A 21,734-nucleotide genomic window follows, 5' to 3' on the forward strand; every position below is an offset into this window, starting at 1 on the left:
TGCAAATCAAAGCATCTTCTTTTCCTCTAACCCCACCATTCAAAAAGAGAAGCATTTCACAGTTTTAACGGTTGCGTAAGATTATCATACACTGAATTTTATCCAGACTGGAAAAATGTCCCTTGCCCATTGCCACATCCCTTCTGCATATTATTTAAAAAACAACAACATACCAAATGTATTATATGTTAGGTCATGTGTTTGGGCCAGTTTCTAAAGGATGCTTTGTATTTGTTTACCATGAAGTGAGAGGGCAGAATAAAAAGCTCATACCAGAACTTGGTCTTTGATTTGGCATGCCCATTTCAAAGGCAAATATTTTAAACCTCAACCTTAAGAGAGACAACAACATCTATGGCCTCCCTCATATGGGTGCCGAAGGAATTTTTTTGGGGGGGGGCGAGGGGGATGTAAAACACTAAAAAGCGGAAGAGAGGGCTAATTTCTCATTAAAAAAAACCTATAAGCACATTTTGCCTCCTTTCTCTGATTCTACAAATGCTGGAAAGATGAGACTCTGGGGACGATGTTTCATGGCTGGAGTGCTTCCCCTGCCCCAACACCACCTTTGCTCTCTCACATGCTTCTTATTTCTTTGCTTTCGGAGTTAGTGTTCCCGCCCAAGGAATATCCAGCCCGAGGAAGAGTTCTGTGTAACTCGGAAGAGCACAAGCATAACACGGACCCGGTGAAGCCTGCAATCGTTTCCCAACAGGGCAATATCGGATATGGATGCATCAGGAAGGCGTCTCTTTAGCAGGTTTTCCCCGACCCGCTCCCCATTTATCCCCGCATCGTCATCCCCCCTTCCCACGATATAGATAAACAGTGCGTGTGTACGTGTACCATGATCCTTTCCCCAAGAGAGGGATGAGGGACCCAGGGGAAAGACTTGAACCCTTCCCTTTGAGAAAAAGAAACCCACCACCGCCCTGACCTCGCCTCCCCTTCCTCGCCCCTCCTGCCGCCGCCGCCTCACCGTGTAGGTCTCCACCAGCTCCGAGCCAAGGATCCGGACCCCTTTCGGGGGCTCCTCGCCCTCCTCCCCGGCCCCGACCACCTCCATCTCGGCCGCTCCTCAGGCAAGAAGAGGGCAGGGCGCGAGGGACGCGGGAGGGGAAGGCGCCGCTGGGGCGGAGGAGCTGCGCTCACGCGGCCGCTCTGCTCAGGCGAGCTCCGCCGGCCGCTGCTGCTGCTGTTGTTGTGGCGGCCGCTGCTGCTGCTGCGCTGCCCCCTCCCCACGGGCTGCTGCCAGCGCAGCACCCGCCGCCGTCACAGCCGCCATGTTCGGCTTCACTCCGCCCGCCTGCCCGCCTCCCTAACTCGGCTGGCTCCGGCGGGGGCGGGGCAAGGAGGAGGAGGCCTCGAGAGACGCCGCCGCGCGACAACTGTCATTCGCAGTCTGCGGAAGGGCCGAGGAAGCCCCGGGCGTAGGGGGCGGGGCTAAAGCGCGGGAGAGCGAGGGGGGGGGAGGAAGAAACATGGACTTTCGAAAGAAGTAGAGTCGCAGTTCCTTTAGCTGGAGGACGGAGCTTCCGGGTTACTTTCGACCCCGTTTTCCTCCTAAAAAAAAAGAGGCAGCTCCTCAGAGGAGAGGTAATGGAGTGCAATGTGGCCAGAGTGTTCACTGCATTTTTCTAGCAACGGTGCCCCATCTGTTGCTTGTTCCCATCTGCTTGGAACCAGTCTGTTGACTTGCAGCTTCACCCCTGAGTTTCTTTTGGAAAGAAGGTGTTGACATAAGATGCCAGATCTCAAGCCGGTTGCTCCGCCAGCCACAGAATCCCCCACTCTTGACTAGTGAGTCCTTGGCCTGTGCTGCTGAGCCACCAGCATCTATTACTACAAGTTATCCCAGGCAACACCACTGTTTCGTTATATTGCAAATCACCCCTACAATCTTGCTTTTGCTGTTATAATGGTAGCCTGCGCCTGTGAAGGAGGCTCCATTTTTGCCTGGTGAGGCGCGGAAAGAACCTCCATTAAGCAACGTAGATATGTCCAGACAAATACTGTTTATGCAACAAATTGCTTCACTTCATGAGTACACCCATGGACGTAAATCTTTGTCATCCTGTTATCCTTTGCTATCACTTACAAAATTCAAAGGTAAACAAAAGAGATTTAGATGGAAGAATCCTCATGGAATGTTAAGCTAATAAGTAATCAGCTGAAACGCTAATAGAAAACTTGCCCTTCCTTCTCCCTCACCGGAGCAACAGCAAGGCCCAAAGGATGTGGCAATCTTTCTGTCCTCGCTAGCTCTCAGCTGGCTCATTAACCAGCTATTTTTCTCTGCCTCTTAACTACAGTCTTTCTTGCTCTTCGAAATGCCTATTTTTTAAACTCCTGTGGCTCGAGGGAGACATTACCAAAATCAGAGTAAGAGCTTTTAAGTTCTGCTCTCAATTTTTTCTTTCGTAGCTACTGTTCGTAGCAAGTTTTGTCTTTCTTTTCTGAACATGACTATCCATACTTTTCATTTTTTTAAATGTAATTTATGAAAACTGTCTGGGGCATGTGTTTTAAGGATTATTTTTGGACTTGTCTACATTAACCTTTATGGTATGATTTAGATCTCCAATAATTTATGTAACCTCTAAGAATTACTGTATTAATGTTGTCTGTTGTTTTGCTTATAGCTCCTGAAAAATGCTTTAAAATTTTACTTCTGAATACCCTGAGCTACAAGAACAAGCTTTGCAGCAGTGTGAACCAGAGCCTGTTCACCTTTTTGGCTCATTCATTATGTAGAGCCAGCAGGTACCAGCCTAAGACAGTTTGCTATAAGTGGCGAAGGACAAAATGGTCCCTTCCCTACCCACATTCCATGTTCAGAAACCCACCAGACTGGCAAGCAAACACCAGGGCTGGAGCAGCATTCTCCACTGTGCCTGAAGGCAGCAAGCTATTTTAGGGGGCACAGGGCACCTGTGTTCTCCACCACCTCACAGCTATTTTCCTGGCCACCCCCTGGCCACATCACACTGCTTAATGGTAGGGTGCCCCAGAGCCATCCATTACCTGAGAAGACAAGTGCAGAGGATGAAGAATTTAGAATGCCAACTCTTTGCATTGGAAGAATGGAGAAAAACCTCTCCCTTTGACCAGGAGAATATTTAACATTTGTTATAATTATATAGAGTGGTACCTCTGGTTACGAACTTAATTCGTCCCGGAAGTCTGTTCTTAACCTGAAACTGTTCTTAATCTGAGATACCACTTTAGCTAATGGGGCCTCCCGCCACCACCGCACAAATTCCGTTCTCATCCTGGGGCAAAATTCTTAATCCGGGGTACTACTTCCGGGTTAGCGGAGTCTGTAACCTGAAGTGTTTGTAACCCAAGGTACCACGCTATTAGTCTTACTGATCTTATGTAAGCTGCTCCATGAGCATTGTTGGCTGATGTGGGGGTAAAGCACAAGATGACTGAAATAATAAAGGAATAAATAAATAAAGGAATAAATAAAGGAAATAAATCCATGTTAAGTGATCCTGACTATTGCAGTGCCGTACTTACGTACCCCTTCTCATTCAAAGTAAAGCCCACTTGCAAATTCTTCACATAAGTTTCCATTTACAGATGAATTAATTTCTTGCCAGCTCTACCTACCTGTGTGCAAACGCAGTTGAACAGAGGGGGGAGCTCTGAATCAATGGAGAGAGAGATTGTTCACTCTAGCATATGTATAACTTCAATACCAATGCATGTCCCTGAGCAAGCTAAGTGAATGATGGAAAAAATTGTTTTGCCAAGGGTCAACATGAATTAAGAATTTAACCAGCTTACCCCACAGATGCTTGCAGAGAATTTGGTAAGAGTCAGTTCAAACATGTGGACTATTATGTGGTACAGTTATTCAGATGGAAGACGCTCCTTCACTACTTAAAAAGCAAGCAGAAGTGGTTCCATTGGGTGGAGTGAAGGACTGTGCCATAAACCTGCATGTGGAAAGTTTATATCTGAATTGTTTCTCAATTGTCACAGAGTGTACACCATAGGCCCATGTTCTTGCCCCTGACATTGTGATACACATGTGGAATCTGGAAAAGAGTTCCTTTGGAAAGGACAAGTCTTCCAATAGGATACTTGTGTTCTGTTGGTAGAAAATCAGCTCTGCATAGTATACAAAGCACTGGTTTTGCGGTCAGCCGTGTTGTAAGTCATATGGATGAATTTGAGCGTGGAAAACTAAAGCGCCCCCAAAATGTGGAACCATCATTCTATACGTGTGCCATCTGATCCCTGAAAGAAGCATAAGTGTAGTAAAGATCAGGTTGCACTTTAGTTCTGAAGTATAAAACAAACAAAGTAAGCGTCAGTGGAATTAGGATCATGTTTTAGAAATGTCAGCTGTAACAAACTTTGCATGCTTCCCATTGAGACAAGGTGAAGAGTCTTGCTTAGAATGGATAGGATGGCTTTATATGCCGGGCTGTGTAGCGATCAGCAGTCCTTGGCTGACACATTTAGGGCTGACAGCCTACTATATAAGCAGAGCTTCAAGGGACAGAGAGCTGGCAGAGACCTTAATTTTGTCTCTGTACAGTTTGTCATCTCCATCCAGCACCGGGCCAACAGTAACGAACCATGGATGATATTTACAAGGCAGCAGTAAGTAATATTTTCATACAGTACATGATGATATAAAGCTGAGGCTGGGACTTGCTTCTGCGTAAGCAAGCATAGGATTATGCTCCACATGTTTTAACAAGGTGCAAATATTAATGTTCTGGTTAATGCTAGTGATGATGTTACATTTATTTTTATCATTAATGTTAAATGTAATAATGGACATCCTTCAACTTGTTCATATGATAAAGAGATTTGCCATACAGCTTAAGTTCCTTAAAAAAACCTTGTACAAATGCATTGGTACTTACTTTAATGAAACTTACTGTGTTTTATGTGAAAGCCTGTTTTCATTGTAGCCCAGCTCTAAATAGAGTATATATTTTAGGTTTTTGTTTAATGGCTTAGGGATGCCTAGCTGCATAAGGCTGTTGTTGAGCATAATTTCAAAACTATTTTACCTTTGTACTATTATAGCCAATATGTTTTACAGAAAATGCAGATAGCAGTGAAACAATTTATTATTTATATATATAAAATATAGTTTTTTTCCAGAAGTTCACAAGCTGAAGGGTTTTTGTTGGTTTGTTTAATTCGGAATTCATCTACAATTTCCCCTTCTGCTTGTAATTGGGAACTACAAGGGGGCCTGAGAAGTAATGTTGTTATAATTTTTTGCACCTATGGTTTTGACCACTGCTCTGCAAGACGAATTATGAAGGAAAATGCTCACTCTGTTCAATGAAGAAGAGGACACCAGATCACAATTGTCTAAATTTCAGGAGAGTTAGATTAGTTATTATTTTTAGCTTGGAAAGTAAGTCAAAGGGGTAAGGAGAGAAACTAATGGCAATAACAGAAATACTCTCACTAATTCCATTTTAATCGGGGGAAGAACAGTTCTGGCTATATCTGTAGTCTAACTGGGCTTATGTTCTACTGTGGTTAAGATTGTTAATAAGAAACCCTAATAAGACAGATGGAAGAAGGGATGATTCCTGCCTGAGCATATCCTGATGATGGCCAAGCTCCTACAAGTAGGTTTAAACAGCTGCTATGTGCTGTAAATAAATAATCCACTGAGGCAAAAGAATGTATCTGGGCTGTGGACACATTTCTGTCTAAAATACAGAAGATTCTTTTTCCAGTATGGGACAACACTGGGCTATCTGGATTCTGCATGTTTTGCATTTTCTTACTAATAAAAGGGTCTGCAGCCTGCAAGTTGGTAGTCAACCCCAGACAGCACTGTCTGCTTTCTGAGCAACACTGTTGAGACTAGGCTCATAAAAGCATTGAGGGAAATTTATTTATAGCAAAATTTACTTTACATTTAGTACAGTGGTTCTACACCCCTTGTCATAGCCTTTAACTTATTTGCCTTTACAACAATTATAGAGGAAGTCACTGGTTTTCCCATGTTGTAGGAATAGAATTACAGCCACTTAAGAGAGTTCTTCATCCTTGTCCATTTGGGGCTCCTGGTCAGCAAGATGATCCTTTACGTGTTGCCTTAGCTTAAGCCTTGTACATGTTTATCTTACAACATTTGTATCCTACTCCTTGCCCAATGAGCTCAATGCAGGTTTCTTTCCCCATTTTATGCTCACAACAAACCTATAAGGGAGGTTTGGTTGAGAGATGTGACTTGCCAGAGGCCGAATGGCTGAGACTGCATTTTACCCCAGGTCTCTCTCTCGTCCAATCCTCTAACATCAACATAAAAAGGCAGCAACTAGGGTGCTGAGCTGGAAACAAAAGAATGTTACATTTGTCCGTCATTTACTGCAAAGTACAATCATCTTTACATGTATGCAACTGCTCCTGTAACACATGTAATTTTGCAACCACTTGTTCAAAGGAATCCAGCGGATTTATCGCGTTGCCCGCTCACATCTCTTCTACAGAGCTAAGTTTGGAATGCTTTCCAGATGCCAGTGTATACAAAGAACATTTTCAGGGCCATGGGTTGAGATAAAAGCCTCCAGTGATAAATACCAATGTCAGTCAGCTTCTGTGAACAATCAGAAGGGTTATCTTTCTTAACAGCATCTCAGTCACTAGGGCATAAAAATAGCCAGCGTGCCAAAATAGTCAAGTTATGTGGAGCACACAAAAGTGACAGGAGGCGTTTGTTTGCTGTCTCCAACTATCTTGGGTTGTCGGGTTTTTTTTCTTTTTTCTTTTTGGTCATCACAATGAAAGAGCATCTCACAGCTGCTCTACTTCCATCACAGAGGCTTATATAAGCAGGTTCAGGTTTCACTATGAAATTTTGAACTGGGATCTTGCTGCTATTGTTTCCATAGATTATCCCCCTCCCCCATCTTGTCATTTGTTTTCTGCAGCCTTGCAACGCAATACAAGCAAGGCTGATGGATGGGAGACCAGTATTTCTATGGGGTGGTTGTGACCTCATAGGTAATTGGAAAAGATTTTACAGGTTGATCCATGTGTGTCAGTTTCTTCTGAAAAGATTCTCCAGACGGAAACAGGACTGGTCAGGAATAAGGGAGTAAGGGGTTGTTTCTCAACAGCCATCTTTACACAAAGATGTGTAAGGGGGGACAGGGCAGAAGGTGTATCTTGGAGATGCTGACATGTAGGAGGTGGTATCTGCTTGTATGTAGGAGGAGTACAGCAGAGTTGGAGTCCAAGAATGGAGTCCAATGGCCCAGTCGGAAGAGTAATGAGCTGGAGGGGGGCGTGTCCCTGGGTCTGAACCTGAATTTAGAGCCAACACTCTGTCACCCCACCACCAGCTTTCAGAAGAACCTGGAAGTCTATTCTGCAAACCATAAGCACTTAGGCCTGCTCACCAAAGGTAACAGAGAGGATAAATCAGAAGTACATGGCCCAGATCACAAGCATGGATATTTTGAGGGGACGCACCTATTATGTATTAACTTGAGCACATAGCAATCAAATGGTACAAATTAGCATTTAGTATCATTAAAGGAGATGCTGGCTAAATCCCACGAGGAAACAACCAGGCAAATTAGATGTGCATATTTGAGATAGGTGAAGATGTTATGTTGCCTATTAAATACAATGTTAATGAGAAGGGATGCATCAAGAGGAGAATTCACAATCAAGCCACCACTAATTTTTTTTTTGGTGGGGGGGAGAGACTTTAATTCATGTCAGAGCAGGTGAAGGTGGAGGATACTGAAACATTTTACTTTTAAGAAATTAATATACCGGTATCTGTTTTGTTAGGGACGCGGGTGGTGCTGTGGGTTAAAGCCTCAGTGCCTAGGGCTTGCCGATCGAAAGGTCGGCGGTTCGAATCCCCGCGGCGGGGTGCGCTCCCACTGTTCGGTCCCAGCGCCTGCCAACCTAGCAGTTCGAAAGCACCCCTGGGTGCAAGTAGATAAATAGGGACCGCTTACTAGCGGGAAGGTAAACGGCGTTTCCGTGTGCGGCTCTGGCTCGCCAGAGCAGCCATGTCACGCTGGCCACGTGACCCGGAAGTGTCTTTGGACAGCGCTGGCCCTTGGCCTCTTTGAGTGAGATGGGCGCACAACCCTAGAGTCTGTCAAAACTGGCCCGTACGGGCAGGGGTACCTTTACCTTTACCTATCTGTTTTGTTAGCTTGTAATGTCTTGCTACTGGAAGACTATATTTGACTGAAGTACAAGGATGATATATATACAAATAGTTATACTGTATGATTGAACTGAGTCTTTATTTTAATAACAGGTTGAGCAGTTGACAGAAGAACAGAAAAATGGTAAGCGTGTGCCATTTATCTTCCCATTTATTTCACAAGAAGGCTGTTTGCCCCATTGTCAAGCTGTAATTGGGGTGGTTGAATAACCAATTAGCCACCAGCCCTGACAAGTAATCAATATGCAAAATAAAGAGCTTGGATCCAGAGCTGGTGGAAGATGTCCATTTGTGAAGTTCAGCCGGCTACCACTTCACTCATCTTAACAGGCAATTTCCTCCTTATGCTTCCCAACCCTTTATTGGTAGATGCAGGATATAAAGAAATTCCAGAGATGTTTTTAAAAGGGATCATATAGACCTATGAAGCTGCCTGGTGATGTTAGATCAACTGGGCCATGCTATGACATGAAGCTGCCTGGTACCAAGACAAGGTACTGGTTCCAAATATCCTAGTACTGTTGACTCTGTCTATCAGGGGCTTCCCACAGTAAGGAGCTCTTGCTACCCGAGAGATTGACCCCGGTCTGTATGTGCATGGACCATGTGGTCTGCTACTGAGCTATGGGCCCTCCACGGATTGCATTTGGCATATTTTTGAATTAAAATATAAACTAACAGAGTACATCTGTGAAATGCTGGGAGGCCGAATGTCCTTGAAACTCTTTTAAGCCTTTTAACTTTTTGAGCTTAGCTGGTCCCATTCAAGAAAGGGAAGGGATGAGAGACAATCAACCTGCCATAATTTTGAAGGCAGGAGTAGAAAGCTGCCAGCTATTTTCTGTCAGTCACAGCTGGAAAGTGCTGCAGGCTTTGAAGCCTCCTTGTTGAATTCAATGTGGCAAACCCTGACTTCATTTCTTCCTCCAGAATTCAAGGCTGCTTTTGATATATTTGTCCTGGGTGCAGAGGATGGGTGTATCAGCACAAAGGAGCTGGGGAAGGTGATGAGAATGCTGGGGCAGAATCCTACCCCGGAGGAGCTGCAGGAGATGATTGATGAAGTAGACGAAGATGGTGAGCTATTTTTTTCTGGGTGGTTATAAGGATCTGTGAAGGAAAGTTTAAAAATAGTAAAACATTTTTTTTTCTTGAGAGCTGTGTGGAGGAGGAATGAAGAGGAGTTGAACCAGATGTCCTTTGGCATATTCTGCATTTTCATCTTGTGAACTGTCCGGAGATCTTCGGGTGAAGGGTCGTATATAAATTTAATGAATTAACAGCAACATTATTTTTATTTATAGCCCATCCATCTGGCTGGGTTTCTAGATGGAAATCATTATATTGAAATAATTAATCACACCTCCTTGAATGTTTAAGGATTCAAAGAATGGATGAAACAAGACGACAACATGAGCAACAACAATTTGGAAAAAAACAATAACCACCATTTAAATTTGAAGGAAAAACAAACCTCTGTCAACTGCTACAGCATTTACAATATAAACTGGCTTTTTTTATTAGCCGTGTTTGGGATATTTATGTAGAAATGCTCAAGGTGAGGGATAAGTTACCTTTGTTGTTTTCTTTTTCATGGACAGGTAGTGGCACTGTAGATTTTGATGAGTTCTTAGTTATGATGGTCAGGTGTATGAAAGATGACAGCAAAGGAAAATCAGAAGAAGAACTTTCCGATCTCTTCAGAATGTTTGACAAGTAAGTACCTTGTGGACCTAGACAGTGATCAAGTGGAGACAGAACGTTTCTAACACTCATACCTAGTCCCGGGTGACTAGTAATATGCAAGAAGAGGATAACTAGCTTTCATAGACTTCCTTCACTGTGATAGCTGCCACTACGAGGATGGGAGAGAAATAATTCCAGCTCACATTTCAAGGCAATATTCAAGCCGAGACACAACCAGCCTGCAAAATTCACATTTCTCTGAATATTGCAATTCTTTTTATTACTTAATATATTGACATCCTGCCATTCTCCTGGCTGGGATTCATTGTGGTGCTCCAGCCAAGTAATGCACAGAAAAATGCATATACTAGGGTGGAGTGTTCTTAAAATGCATAATTTAGTAAAAAAAAACCAACAACAAAAACACCATACAAAAATGTATTATATTAGGGGAAAGTGCATTGCAAAGGTGGATATATTAGGCAAAATTAGGCGTAGAAACATTAGAAGAATGTCATGACATAATGATACCATGTGATTATTGTCCTACCCACTTGATGAAGTTGGCCTGCAGGGGGAAGGCTAGATAAAAATCTGACCCCCAGGGGCAAGAAGGTACCAGAACTTTCTCTTCATCATCATTATCTTGACAGGTTGGATGGCCATCTGTCATGGATGCTTTAGCGGAGTTCCCTGCATTGCAGGGGGTTGGATTAGATCACCCTTGGGGTCCCTTCCAACTCTACAGTTCTATGATTCAACACGCTTGGATTTTTCCCCTCTTTCACATTGGCCAATCATTAAGTAAGACCCAAAACTTCAGGGCTGATATTTAGATGGGTACGAATGTTGCATTTGCACATGTGTATTTAACAGCTCCATTAGATTATCACTCAGCTGTTCGCAAGTCCTTTCTTGGTAAAATTCAGATCTCTGACAAACTGCACATGATCATCTTGAAATACAAATATTAATGCCAAACAATGCCTTTTGGGTTGTTTGGTTGATCTTGTGGTGTAGCGCATAGAATACAGTGTTCAAATAAGCACTCAGCTGCAATGCAATGCTTGGTGAGAATGAAGACATATACGGGAATGGAATTCTCCCTTTTTTTGAGCTCTCCCATCTCTTCACAGAAATACAGATGGATACATAGACCTAGACGAACTAAAACTCATGTTGCAAGCTACAGGAGAAACGATCACTGAAGATGACATTGAGGAACTGATGAAAGATGGAGACAAAAATAACGATGGCAAGATTGACTATGATGGTAAATGACTGTGTGTAACTTTGCATATAAATCACAGCAAGAATTGCAGTGCTCTTAGATGGCAACCACTATAAAGAAAAAGAGGGTGGACACACACACACACACACTGGACCTAATCTTAAAAACTCAGAGTCATCATTACTTAAAGACCAAAGGTACTCCTTTCAGTTAAATCCTTCCAGCTTAGGACCAGCTGACTTGAAGCTTCCCCTTACCCCATAAATGCCCACTTGACTGCTTTGATCTGTGGATCTGCCACATAGTGTTCATTCCACACTTGCAAGGAACCCTTCAGTATAGCCACACCTGCACTTTTGAATTCCCTGCCAATTGAAAATTGGCAGCACGGCAAAACTAGGCTTTCTTTCACCTGGGTAGAAGACTCGCATCGACCAGCCTTATGCGCATTTCCATACACATGCACATGCTTTTTTCTGATATCTAACTTCTGAGGGTTTCTTTGACATTGTGCCCATTATAGCAGAGGCAGCTTCCAGAGGCTTCACGTGAACGGACTACAGCTTCCTCTTGAACTCAGTGATTCTTACTTCTGAGTAGAGCATGCTTAGACATTGCACTAGTCACCAGGGCTTACTTCTGAACTCAGTGGTCATTACTTATGAGTAAATATGCATAAACATTAACACTGCAACTCATTTCCCAGTAATATAAAGAATTATCTCACTTCATTTCCCAAAGCACAGGGTCATTTACTTCTCTGTCTGGTTTTAGTCCTTTGTGTCTTAATTTCCCTCTTCTCCCCCAACCCCACCCCACGAAAAACAGCAAGGGGACTGAGATCTGAATTGTGAAAAAGCAAACCCCCATATTTACAACCGTATCACAGGATTGTGGGAAAGAAGGTTCTCATGTCTCTTTAAAGACTTACAGATCAGAGCAGTTACATTCAGGGGGTGGGGGGGGGAGGGGAGAAAAACAGCTGCCTCAGCTGGGGAGCCCTGGTGGGACAAGGGAGCCACCTGGCATCAAGGAGTATAGAGACACACGAGGGAGAGAGGGGCTGGTGCTGCAGCCCAACGCAGCTGTCCTGGGCACCCCACATGCGCGCAGGGGGCTCTTCCCTCTGGAACAGGCAAAGTGAGTGGGGAGAGAAGGAAGGGGCTTCTGACTCAGAAGGTAGGGTGGGATGAGACAACAAAGGCAATAGCAAAACCGCTTTGGACCTATGGGGTGTAGTGGGTGGCCCCAGCTCATCGTAGATTGGGTAACAGGCTGAGAGCATCAATGGCGCCCTCTGGAGGCTTCACCTTGGGCAGAATTCCTGGCTAAAAGCCCTTAGTTTTGGCACTGTAGGCAGGCACTTTCACTGTAATGTTTTCAGCACCTGCTAAAAACTTTTTTATAAGCAAGCGTGCCCAAACATATAAATTTGACATGTGTTTTATAATGGAATTTTTTAAATAATGGATTTTATTTTGAACAAAAATTACCCTAAATTGTTTTTAAATTTTGATGTGATCAGAAATTTTAATGTACATTTTATGTAAACTGCTTAGAGGTTTTGATGATTAAGTGGTATATAAATCCTGTATTGCAGCATGCATTGGTCTCTGGGTCAGAATGCATTATCTTGCATTCACGGCCCCACCACTGCATTGTCAATTCTTAATAGCTCATATTTAAGCTGTTGGTATCATTTTCAGTACACAAAATCATTTTTTGATTATCCTTTCAAAAAAGAACAAGACAAATTGAGATGTCTCATAGCCATGGTCACAGTCTAATGAAGAGTTAAGCTTGCTTTGGGCCATGGACATAAATAGCCCTAAGTGTGCTTAACTCTGCCTTGGACTATAGCCATTGTTTGCTTGAAAAATGTTTGAGGAATGATAATAGGGTGGTTTTGCCGAGGGGAAAGTAATGGGTAAGACAAACTCAAATGGCAAACTGCATGCCTTATGTGCAACAATTGATACATACAGTCAGTGCTTTTTTCTAAAAAAATGTTTAGGGGTACTCTCATTTTCCTACTCATATTGAAATACTGCCCCTCAATGAGGCCAAACTTAGATTCACAAAACTTTTAGGGGTATGCATACCCTTGCATACAGTCCTTGCATGAGTGCAGCTCATCGTGTGGGGCAGGAGGTCTATGGGAAAGGAGAATCACACTTGTGGAGCAGCACACAAAAGCTGGGGAGGGGGGAAGAAGTGGCAAGAAAGATGCCCTGCTTCTCCAACCATCATCTTGGATTTCCTTTCTTTGGCAGAATTTCTGGAGTTTATGAAAGGCGTTGAATAAGCATGAGATCTCTGGAAAAGCAGCCTCGGACACCTCCAGTTCTCTTTTCCTTACTACTTGCATGATGTCATGTACTGAAGATGGTGAACATCAGGAAAGTGTGACCCATATCTTAAGTGCCTCAGATAGTCATCCTATGGAATATTTATTGAGTCAGGTTGTGGTCCTGTTTACTTGTCATTGCTTTCCATGATTATAATGTGCCCTTTAATGTATGAATGGGTTGTGCAGTTGACAATGAAAAATGAGGCTTAAATGACTATTGAGACATTTAATAATTCACTACAAACTCTGATTTAACAGTGGAGCTACAGCTCATCCTCCACCAGTGTCAAGCGGAATGTAAAAGTACAGTGTGTACAGAAACAAAAATTTCTTTTTGAAATGCTAATAAAATTATTTTAAAACTAAAGTTGTTGGTGGTTTTGCAGAAGACTTTCACTGCCAAAAGGTGCTAGGGATGCTTATCAACATTTCAGGTTTGGGTTTATACTGGAGTGTCCCCATCAAACATGTCATGTGCTGTATTATCTGAACATATTTTTGTCAAGGTCTGTTTCTTTATTGCAATAATTTTTACCCAGCTCTTCAGCCAAAAACATTAGGTAGCCATCCTCAATATTCTCCTTTAAATGCTTGCGAAAAACTTTGATTTCAGCAAGCACAAGATTTAGTCATATGCATACAGTATTTGTTTTTAATATTTGCTGATTTTATCTATTGATAATTGATGTATGTACACTGCTTAAAGGTGTATCGTCATCATCGCCACTATCACCCTGTCAAAAAAAAAAATGCTCCCAATGCAGCTTAAAAAGGTAAAGGGACCCCTGACAATTAGGTCCAGTCGTGGCCGACTCTGGGGTTGTGGTGCTCATCTCACTTTATTGGCTGAGGGAGCCGGCGTACAGCTACATGGAAACGCCGTTTACCTTCCTGCCAGAGCGGTACCTATTTCTCTACTTGTACTTTGACGTGCTTTTGAACTGCTAGGTGGGCAGGAGCAGGGACCGGGCAACGGGAGTTCACCCCGTCGTGGGGATTCGAACCGCCGACCTTCTGATCGGCAAGTCCTAGGCTCTGTGGTTTAATCCACAGCGCCATCCACGTCCCCCCAATGCAGCTTACTGATCAATTTAAAAACACACACACCAGACAATGCCTTCTCTCAATATTACAATCTAAAAGGCATGTAACAACAGGAATAAGGGATGAGGAAGGAAAATGGGGGGCGGGGGGGGGGGAAGCAATCTCAAGCACCAAAGTTATAGCTCTAATAATGAGCAGCTGGGATGGAAGTGTTCAGTCAGAGTGAATGAAAGGCTGCTGCTAAGTGACAATTGACTATCCATCAAAGGCAGCTGGCTTCTCAGCAGAGCTGGCTGGATAGGCCACCTTCCCTGCTTTGCCTTCTGTTCTGCAGCCTGGTGAAATAGACTGCATGATCTGAGATTCTTAGGATGCCCAATTTTTCACCTGCTATTAGCTTCTGCACCCAAGCTGGCTATTAACACACTTTCAGAAACACCGGAAGACCTTTATTAAAAGCAGAGAGCATTTCTTCAGATGCTTAAAAGATACTGTTCCATGGGTTGTTTCGACTCTTAGGTTTTGAGGAGCCCCTGAGCCAAGGAGCCCTTGGTGGGCTTGTCCTCCTCTGCCACGTGCTCCTCCTGCCCACTTGCTTGCACTCTTCTTCCGGCTACAATCTGCCTAATTGCCCAGAGGGAGTTGCTGCTCCATCGCCTCGCCCTTGTCATTTATTGCACGCTCAGAGGACAGGTGAGCAGGCAGCAATAGCAAGGGGTTGGAGCAGCAGGGGGCTGCAGAGAATGGCAATGGGCCCACTTCAGGGGCAAGTGCCCAGTGATCCCCCCCCCCCAGTGCCATTCCTGTGAGTGGAGATGAAAGACTCAGTTCATACTTCCCAGCACTGCTACTCTCCAGAGTGTCATATATTTGTGTTTAGTTACATATGATCTTAACATCTATATTTCAGGGTTGTTTGTCTGTCACTATCACTTCTAAAGCATAGCATATTAACAAGGGGTTTATCTTCTTTCAAAGCAAGAGCTGGTCTTCTGGGAAAAAAGATGACAGACATAATAGACTGATAGGTTTTACTACCCAATTCCCAGACCTAGAGCAGACTGCATAACTACCATTCTCATGGACTTCAAAGCAACTAACTAGATCCAAAATGACAACAAGCACTAAAGATTAGTGCTACACTGCAGAGAGGCACAACAGATACACAATTAAGTGGTTTCCAAGAGATGTGTTTTTCTAATAGTTTGGGCCCAGGGCTTTCAAACATGCTATATATCCATTCCCCAGGTGTAAAAACCAGAATGGATTCAAACCCAAAAGGGATAATGTATTATTGCATCTTTCAGAGAGCGTCTTTTGTGAGAGACATAATAGGAGAATTATGAGAGCTCATTATCCTTTGCACAGGGATCACTTCTTGCAAACAAAATGGAAAGATGAATCATTCTCTGTTTTCCTCCAATGCTTCAACATCCCTTGGACCGAATGTGACGTGTAACGCCACCACCTGCTTGGATCAGGTCAGGGAAAAGAAATACAAGTTTGGTCTTGGGGTGCTTATGATCCTTGGTACGCTTCTGGGTATTTGGTTCAACGGAACCATCATTCTACTAACGGTCAAGCACAAATTTCTCAGGGTTCCTATTAATTACGCTGTGGTGAACTTGTCGGTTGCAGACATGGGCAGTATAGTCATTGGACTCTGTCCCACGACGGATGCTAATCTGCATGGGTATTACTTTGAAAACAAGTCTTTCTGCATCTTCCAGGGCTTTTCCGTTGCTCTGTTTGGTAAGTGATTCCCACCTACCCACCTATCTAGATTTATGTGTGTCATTGCTAATGGAAGTTCTGCTGCATACATAGTAGTCTATACATGCATTTATACAACCCATGTTGCATGCGCAGATAGAAATCTGTGGGGAATCACTGTCAGACATAGAATAATGTGAGCACAACTATAGTGAAGAAACAAATATTAAGTCAGAATGGAGATAATAATTGCTTGGGGTTTTCTCCTTGAATAAATTGATGGTGGCAATCAGTTTGGGGCTTGTTCCAATTTGACGTTTCAGATGGTTAAAAAAAATATTAATGTTGACCTTTCCAATTTCCAATTTGAGGAATCCTCAGTATGTAAGTGGAATTTAAGGAATTCTCAGTATGTAAGTAAACATTTTGTTAAGCTCTAGTCACTACAGTCTAGTGAAGATGTAACTCAGTACCTGAACTGCATATCATATATTAAGGGAAGGTATCTGAACTGGAAACCCACATCTGAAGCATATTTGTGAATCTTCAGGGAATTCAATGTATAAGCTTCATCTACCACTGGAGTGAAAATTTGGACGGTTGCCTGGAGAGTTTTAAGTTAGTTATCACATAGATGGAAAGCTGGGAAGCTCACAGCACCCATCTCCTTCCTTTCTGCAGCCACCTCCTGGACATGCCTGCTAGTATGTGGGTGAATGCTAGCTCAGAAGTAAAATGTCCTCTTGCTGTGGTGTGAGATGGAAAACAGGAGGGAGTCCCACCAACTGGGTGGGAAACCCCAGGCCCAGTGATCATTCAACAGCAACCAAGCAAAGAAACCACCCACCCAGCCACATATTCTTCAAACTCCTGTGGTTTCTAGTGTGGGGAGGCCTAGAATTTTACTTTCTTCTAATTCTGGACAAGCTGCCAGCAGAGGCAGATTTAGGACAGCGTGACAGGTTTCCCTGCACTGGATGCTGAGCTGTGTGTGTGTGTGCTTCAGGGTGTCACAACTATGACATAGTGCACATACAGAATAGAAGGCGAGAGGGGTGAGAGGGGTGAATTTTGGCCTTGCACAGGGCGCTGCTGAAATTTGAAAGACCAAGGCACATCCCTGTTGCCAGCTTTACAACCATTACAGGCACTCCAGAAAAGACCACCTAATGTGGTTTTCTCATTCAGGTTTATGAAGCATGATACTTTGTATGGTTAGGGTTGCTTCTTAAGCATCACCAAGAAACAGCAAATGTTTCAACAAGAAAAGGGAACAGAGTGCACAGATTTGCATAAAAGTTGAATATATGCTAATTTAGAAATAATTACAATACTGTATAGGATTACATCTTACTGTATTGGGGTCAACTTTGATCAGGTGACCTGTGTGATTGCTCATTTGGCTGTCCGGGACTAACTGTTGATGATCAACTTCAAAGCCTCTTTAAACTGGACTTGTCCTGGACAGCCCTTTGAATAGAGGATGCCTTTGCATAAAAGACTGTCCACTGTAAAATAGGGTGAGCTTATTAGGTGGTTTTGAGCAAGCAACTTGTTTCTCGGCCTCAGTCTGGGCCCTTTATCTGCATCATCACCACCACCAATAGTAGTTCTATTATTCTTTTTTATTACCTGCCCTTAACCAGCAGAGGATGGGTTGCAACAATTTAAAATTCAGTATTAAAAGCAATTAAAACAAATTGCAGGCACAGGATGGATCCTGAAAACATGTATTTCAGGTGTCAAAGGCTGGAGTAAAGAAATGCATCTTCAGCATTTGCTGAAAGCTGTATTGTATAGGTGCCAGATGTACCTCTGTGGGAAGCGAATCCCACAATTTAGGGGCTGCCACAGAGAATGCCCTCCCCCAGGACACCCCTCCCAACTTCTGAGGGTGGTGGAAGGCCCTTTCTTGGTATTTCCCCCTCAGCCTGCCTTATAAGGAAGTGAAATATTAGTGAAATAGTACTTGTGAAGTGATTTGAACCCTGAAAGCTCTATACAAATGACAACGAAGAATAATAGTAAAGGGTCCCTGTGGACCAGTCAGGAGGGCCTTGGAAAAAGTCATTACCTCTTACACTTAATTTTCCTGAGTCCAGTGAGGCAAGAACCTGACCTAAATAAACATGAATTTCCTATACCAGGGTCACACCCAAACCATACACACAAAGTCCATTGAAAGCATGTGGCTTCCCCCAAAGAAACACGAGAACTGTAGTTTGTCAAGGGTGCTGGAAACTGTAGCTTTCTGAGGGGTGAACTACTGTTCTCAGGATTCTTTGGGGGCAAGCCATGTGCTTTAAATGTATGGCATGGATGCAGGCCCGTGCAGAGCTTGTCTGAGGCATGGGCTGAGAGTCTGGAAGGCCCCTGGCAAAGTCCCCCTAGCCTGCTTAGCTCTCTGAGACTGGGGGCAAGTGTACCTGGCTGCCCCCTCCCTCTGCAGCAGCCTGTGTGGATGTGACCTGAGTGGATGCTTACACGGCCAGTGAGGGAACATGCTGGGGAAAGGGTTGGCAAGGCATCCTGCAGCCACCTTCATCTTTTGCCACCATTATGGCAGCATCCTAGCCACGTTTCCCCCCGAGAGAAGTTTCCCCCCTGAGAACAAGGGTGCATTAATCCTTCCTCTTCCCGCTGTAGGGCTGGTGGCCCTTTGGTCTGTTGTGGTGTGTGCTGTGGAGAGGTACCTGGTGGTTTGCAGGCCATTCAAAGGCATCCAGTTTGGGAAGAAGCATGCCCTCCTGGCGCTCCTGTTTACCTGGCTCTGGTGTATCATGTGGACTCTGCCACCGCTTTTTGGTTGGAGTAGCTACGATGTGGAAGGCATTGCCTCAAACTGCGCTCTGGCCTGGCACAGAGAAGACTGGAACAGCCGCAGTTACCACTTGTCTCTCTTCGTGTGGTGCTTCCTGCTTCCTTTGGCCCTTATCCTCTGGTCCTACGGGAAGCTCATTTACGTCCTCAAACAGGTGAGTTGTCCTTAAACAGGTGAGTCACCCACCCTGCTTCCACATAGCTGAGGAAATCATTCACTAGTTCTGCTGAGGGTCTGGAATGCATGTTCCAAAAGGGTTCCTGCAACTGATTTCCACAGTTGGGTAGTCTGAGGCCTAGAAGAAAACGAAAATGTCTGCTTTGTACCATACTCAGGACGCTTGCAGGCCCTTGCTACTTTCAGGTGAGGTTCAGTCACATACTGGCAAATTCAAGTTGTACAAATAAAGTTGATTTGGAGCTCTGGCCCAACAAACCCACTCCCTCCCAAAACTGGTTGCAATGAGGCAAGCAATGGGAAAATGCACTGCAAAGAGTGGGATAACTTTTGTTTGACGTAATACCATCTAACCTCCTGCAAGTAAATGGGGATGAAGGCTCAGTAAGTAGCTGGTGCTGTCTAACACCCCAAAAACTTTGTGCTAACAAATTGGGATGAAGGCTCCATAGACAGGTTGTCTTCTGATTGTTCCATTAGTATAAGCATTTCCGCTTCCCAGATGGAACAATCTAGCCTTCCCTTCCTTTACGCTTGTTCTCCCTGTCCAGAGTGGATTTGAGGGAGGAGGTGGGGGAAGTCCCATTATGGTACTGAGAGTCCTTGCTCTGGCTTCCAGTTGCAGGACAGCTCAGTTTAATCCAGCCCTGAGTTTTTAAATAGAGGGTGAGGAACATTTTTTCAATCTGAGGGCTGCGTTCCTTCCCAGACAGCCTCCTTCCTTTCAAAGTACACACACACACGCAGAAAACCTTGCAAAGCCTTTCCATGCATTTAAATGGAGAGATATTTCAATGAGTGCAAAAGGTTTGTGAGCAGGGCCAGATTTAGGTTTTATTAAGTTGTGGGCGAACATATCAGATGACACAGCGATTCTTCCAAAGCAGCTCTTTATTTGTAAGCTGGAACAGAACTAACTGAGGAGCTCAGTCAGCCTGCTTATATAGAGCTCCTGAACAATGGTAACTGTTGCAACTTTCTAAAACTATCCAATCACAGAACGTCACTTTTCAACCCTTCATTTGCATACAAACTATCCAATCACAGAACGTTACTTTCGATCCTTCATTTGCATAACTATCTACAGTATCCCCCTGCTGGCCCAGGGTGAGAACATCAGTACATAACAGGTTTGATGAGGCCCTAAGCTACTGAAGGTAATGGGGCCCTTTATATGTCTAGCTGTCCTTTGCCAACAACAAATTGTCGCTGTTTTTTGTGTTGAATATATTCTATATGGTAATTTATGGACCTAATAGGTATCTAAAGCCATTTGCACGTAACAAAATATGTATTTTATCAAAGTAATTGTTGAATTGAAATACAATTAAGAAGAAGTATATTAATAGTGAAATACAATTAAGAAGTATATTAATAGTATATTATATAGTATATTAATAGGGACACGGGTGGCACTGAGGTCTAAACCAGAGAGCCTAGGGCTTGCCAATCAGAAGGTCAGCGGTTTGAATCCCCGTGATGGGGTGAGCTCCCGTTGCTCGGTCCCTGTTCCTGCCAACCTAGCAGTTCGAAAGCACAAAGTGCAAGTAGATAAATAGGTACCGCTCCAGCGGGAAGGTAAACGGTGTTTCTGTGCGCTGCTCTGGTTTGCCAGAAGCGGCTTAGTCATGCTGGCCACATGACCCGGAATCTGTATGCCGGCTCCCTCGGCCAGTAAAGCGAGATGAGCGCCGCAATCCCAGAGTCATCTGCGACTGGACCTAATGGTCAGGGGTCCCTTTACCGCTACCCATATTAATAGTGAAATAATTATTAAGCTCTAACTTAAAATGATTTTTATTCATAACAAACTTAATAATGCAAACACATTTTTTTTCTTTAATTTTTTGGGGGCCCCCCACGAGAGTGGAGCCCTAAGCTATTGCTTGTTTAGCTTATACTTAAATCCGGCACAAATTGTGAGCCTGGAGCTGAGTCTTCCACTGATATGAATGGAGACAGAACCTCCTGCATAGCAGTCCCTTTATGTATCTGAGCTCTGGATCAGATTAGGAACAGAGGAAGCTGTTTTACTCTGAGTCAGGTCATTGGTATCATCTAGCTCAGTATTGTCTGCACTGATGGCAGCAACTCATTGATTTCAAGTAGGGTCTTTCTTAGCCCTACCTGGAGCTGCTGGGGATTGAATCAGGGGCCTTCTGCATGCAAGGCAGGAGCTCTGCCACTGAGCCACAGATTTTAGGATCAGGCCAGCAGTGAAGAAATGTAGGCAAAATTCCATGATGTTTCAACTTATGTTTAACTTGAAAAGGTGAGTGTGGGTGGGTGTGAAATGGCAAAAGAAAAAGAAAGAAAGAGCAACAACCGATCCTTCAGTCTTGGGGAGACAATACATACTTAGGCTCCAGTAACAACTGTCTGACCTTAAGGCATTTGAAGGAGGCATGTCCTTTGGACTAATATGACTCGCAGCTATTTATAGGCACATTATTTCAGGGCATGCTGGGAATACTTAGCGCAGGCATTGTTTAGCAGCTGCCACCGCTTTCCATCCTTTATTGTTGTC

The 21,734-nt window shown here is 43.9% G+C and overlaps 2 protein-coding genes across 2 annotated transcripts in view; one reads left to right on the forward strand and one right to left on the reverse strand.

Moving 5' to 3' along the window:
- Positions 1-1,427, reverse strand: part of NISCH (nischarin) — a 33,118-nt gene extending 31,691 nt beyond the window's left edge. The window contains exon 1 of the mRNA XM_083429337.1: positions 980-1,427. Coding sequence (XP_083285463.1) covers positions 980-1,066 — 87 coding nt within the window. The 5' untranslated portion in view covers positions 1,067-1,427. The remainder of the gene's footprint in view (positions 1-979) is intronic.
- Positions 1,428-4,472: 3,045 nt separating this feature from the next.
- On the forward strand, positions 4,473-13,819 carry TNNC1 (troponin C1, slow skeletal and cardiac type). The gene is made up of 6 exons (XM_083429576.1): positions 4,473-4,617; positions 8,279-8,309; positions 9,116-9,262; positions 9,787-9,901; positions 11,008-11,144; positions 13,376-13,819. Exons 1-6 carry the CDS (start codon positions 4,594-4,596, stop codon positions 13,405-13,407), a joined length of 486 nt encoding a protein of 161 aa, XP_083285702.1. The 5' UTR covers positions 4,473-4,593; the 3' UTR covers positions 13,408-13,819.
- Positions 13,820-21,734: the final 7,915 nt, after the last annotated feature.

The sequence above is a fragment of the Podarcis tiliguerta genome, assembly GCF_965153285.1.
Source record: "Podarcis tiliguerta genome assembly, chromosome: 2".
NCBI lineage: Eukaryota > Metazoa > Chordata > Lepidosauria > Squamata > Lacertidae > Podarcis > Podarcis tiliguerta.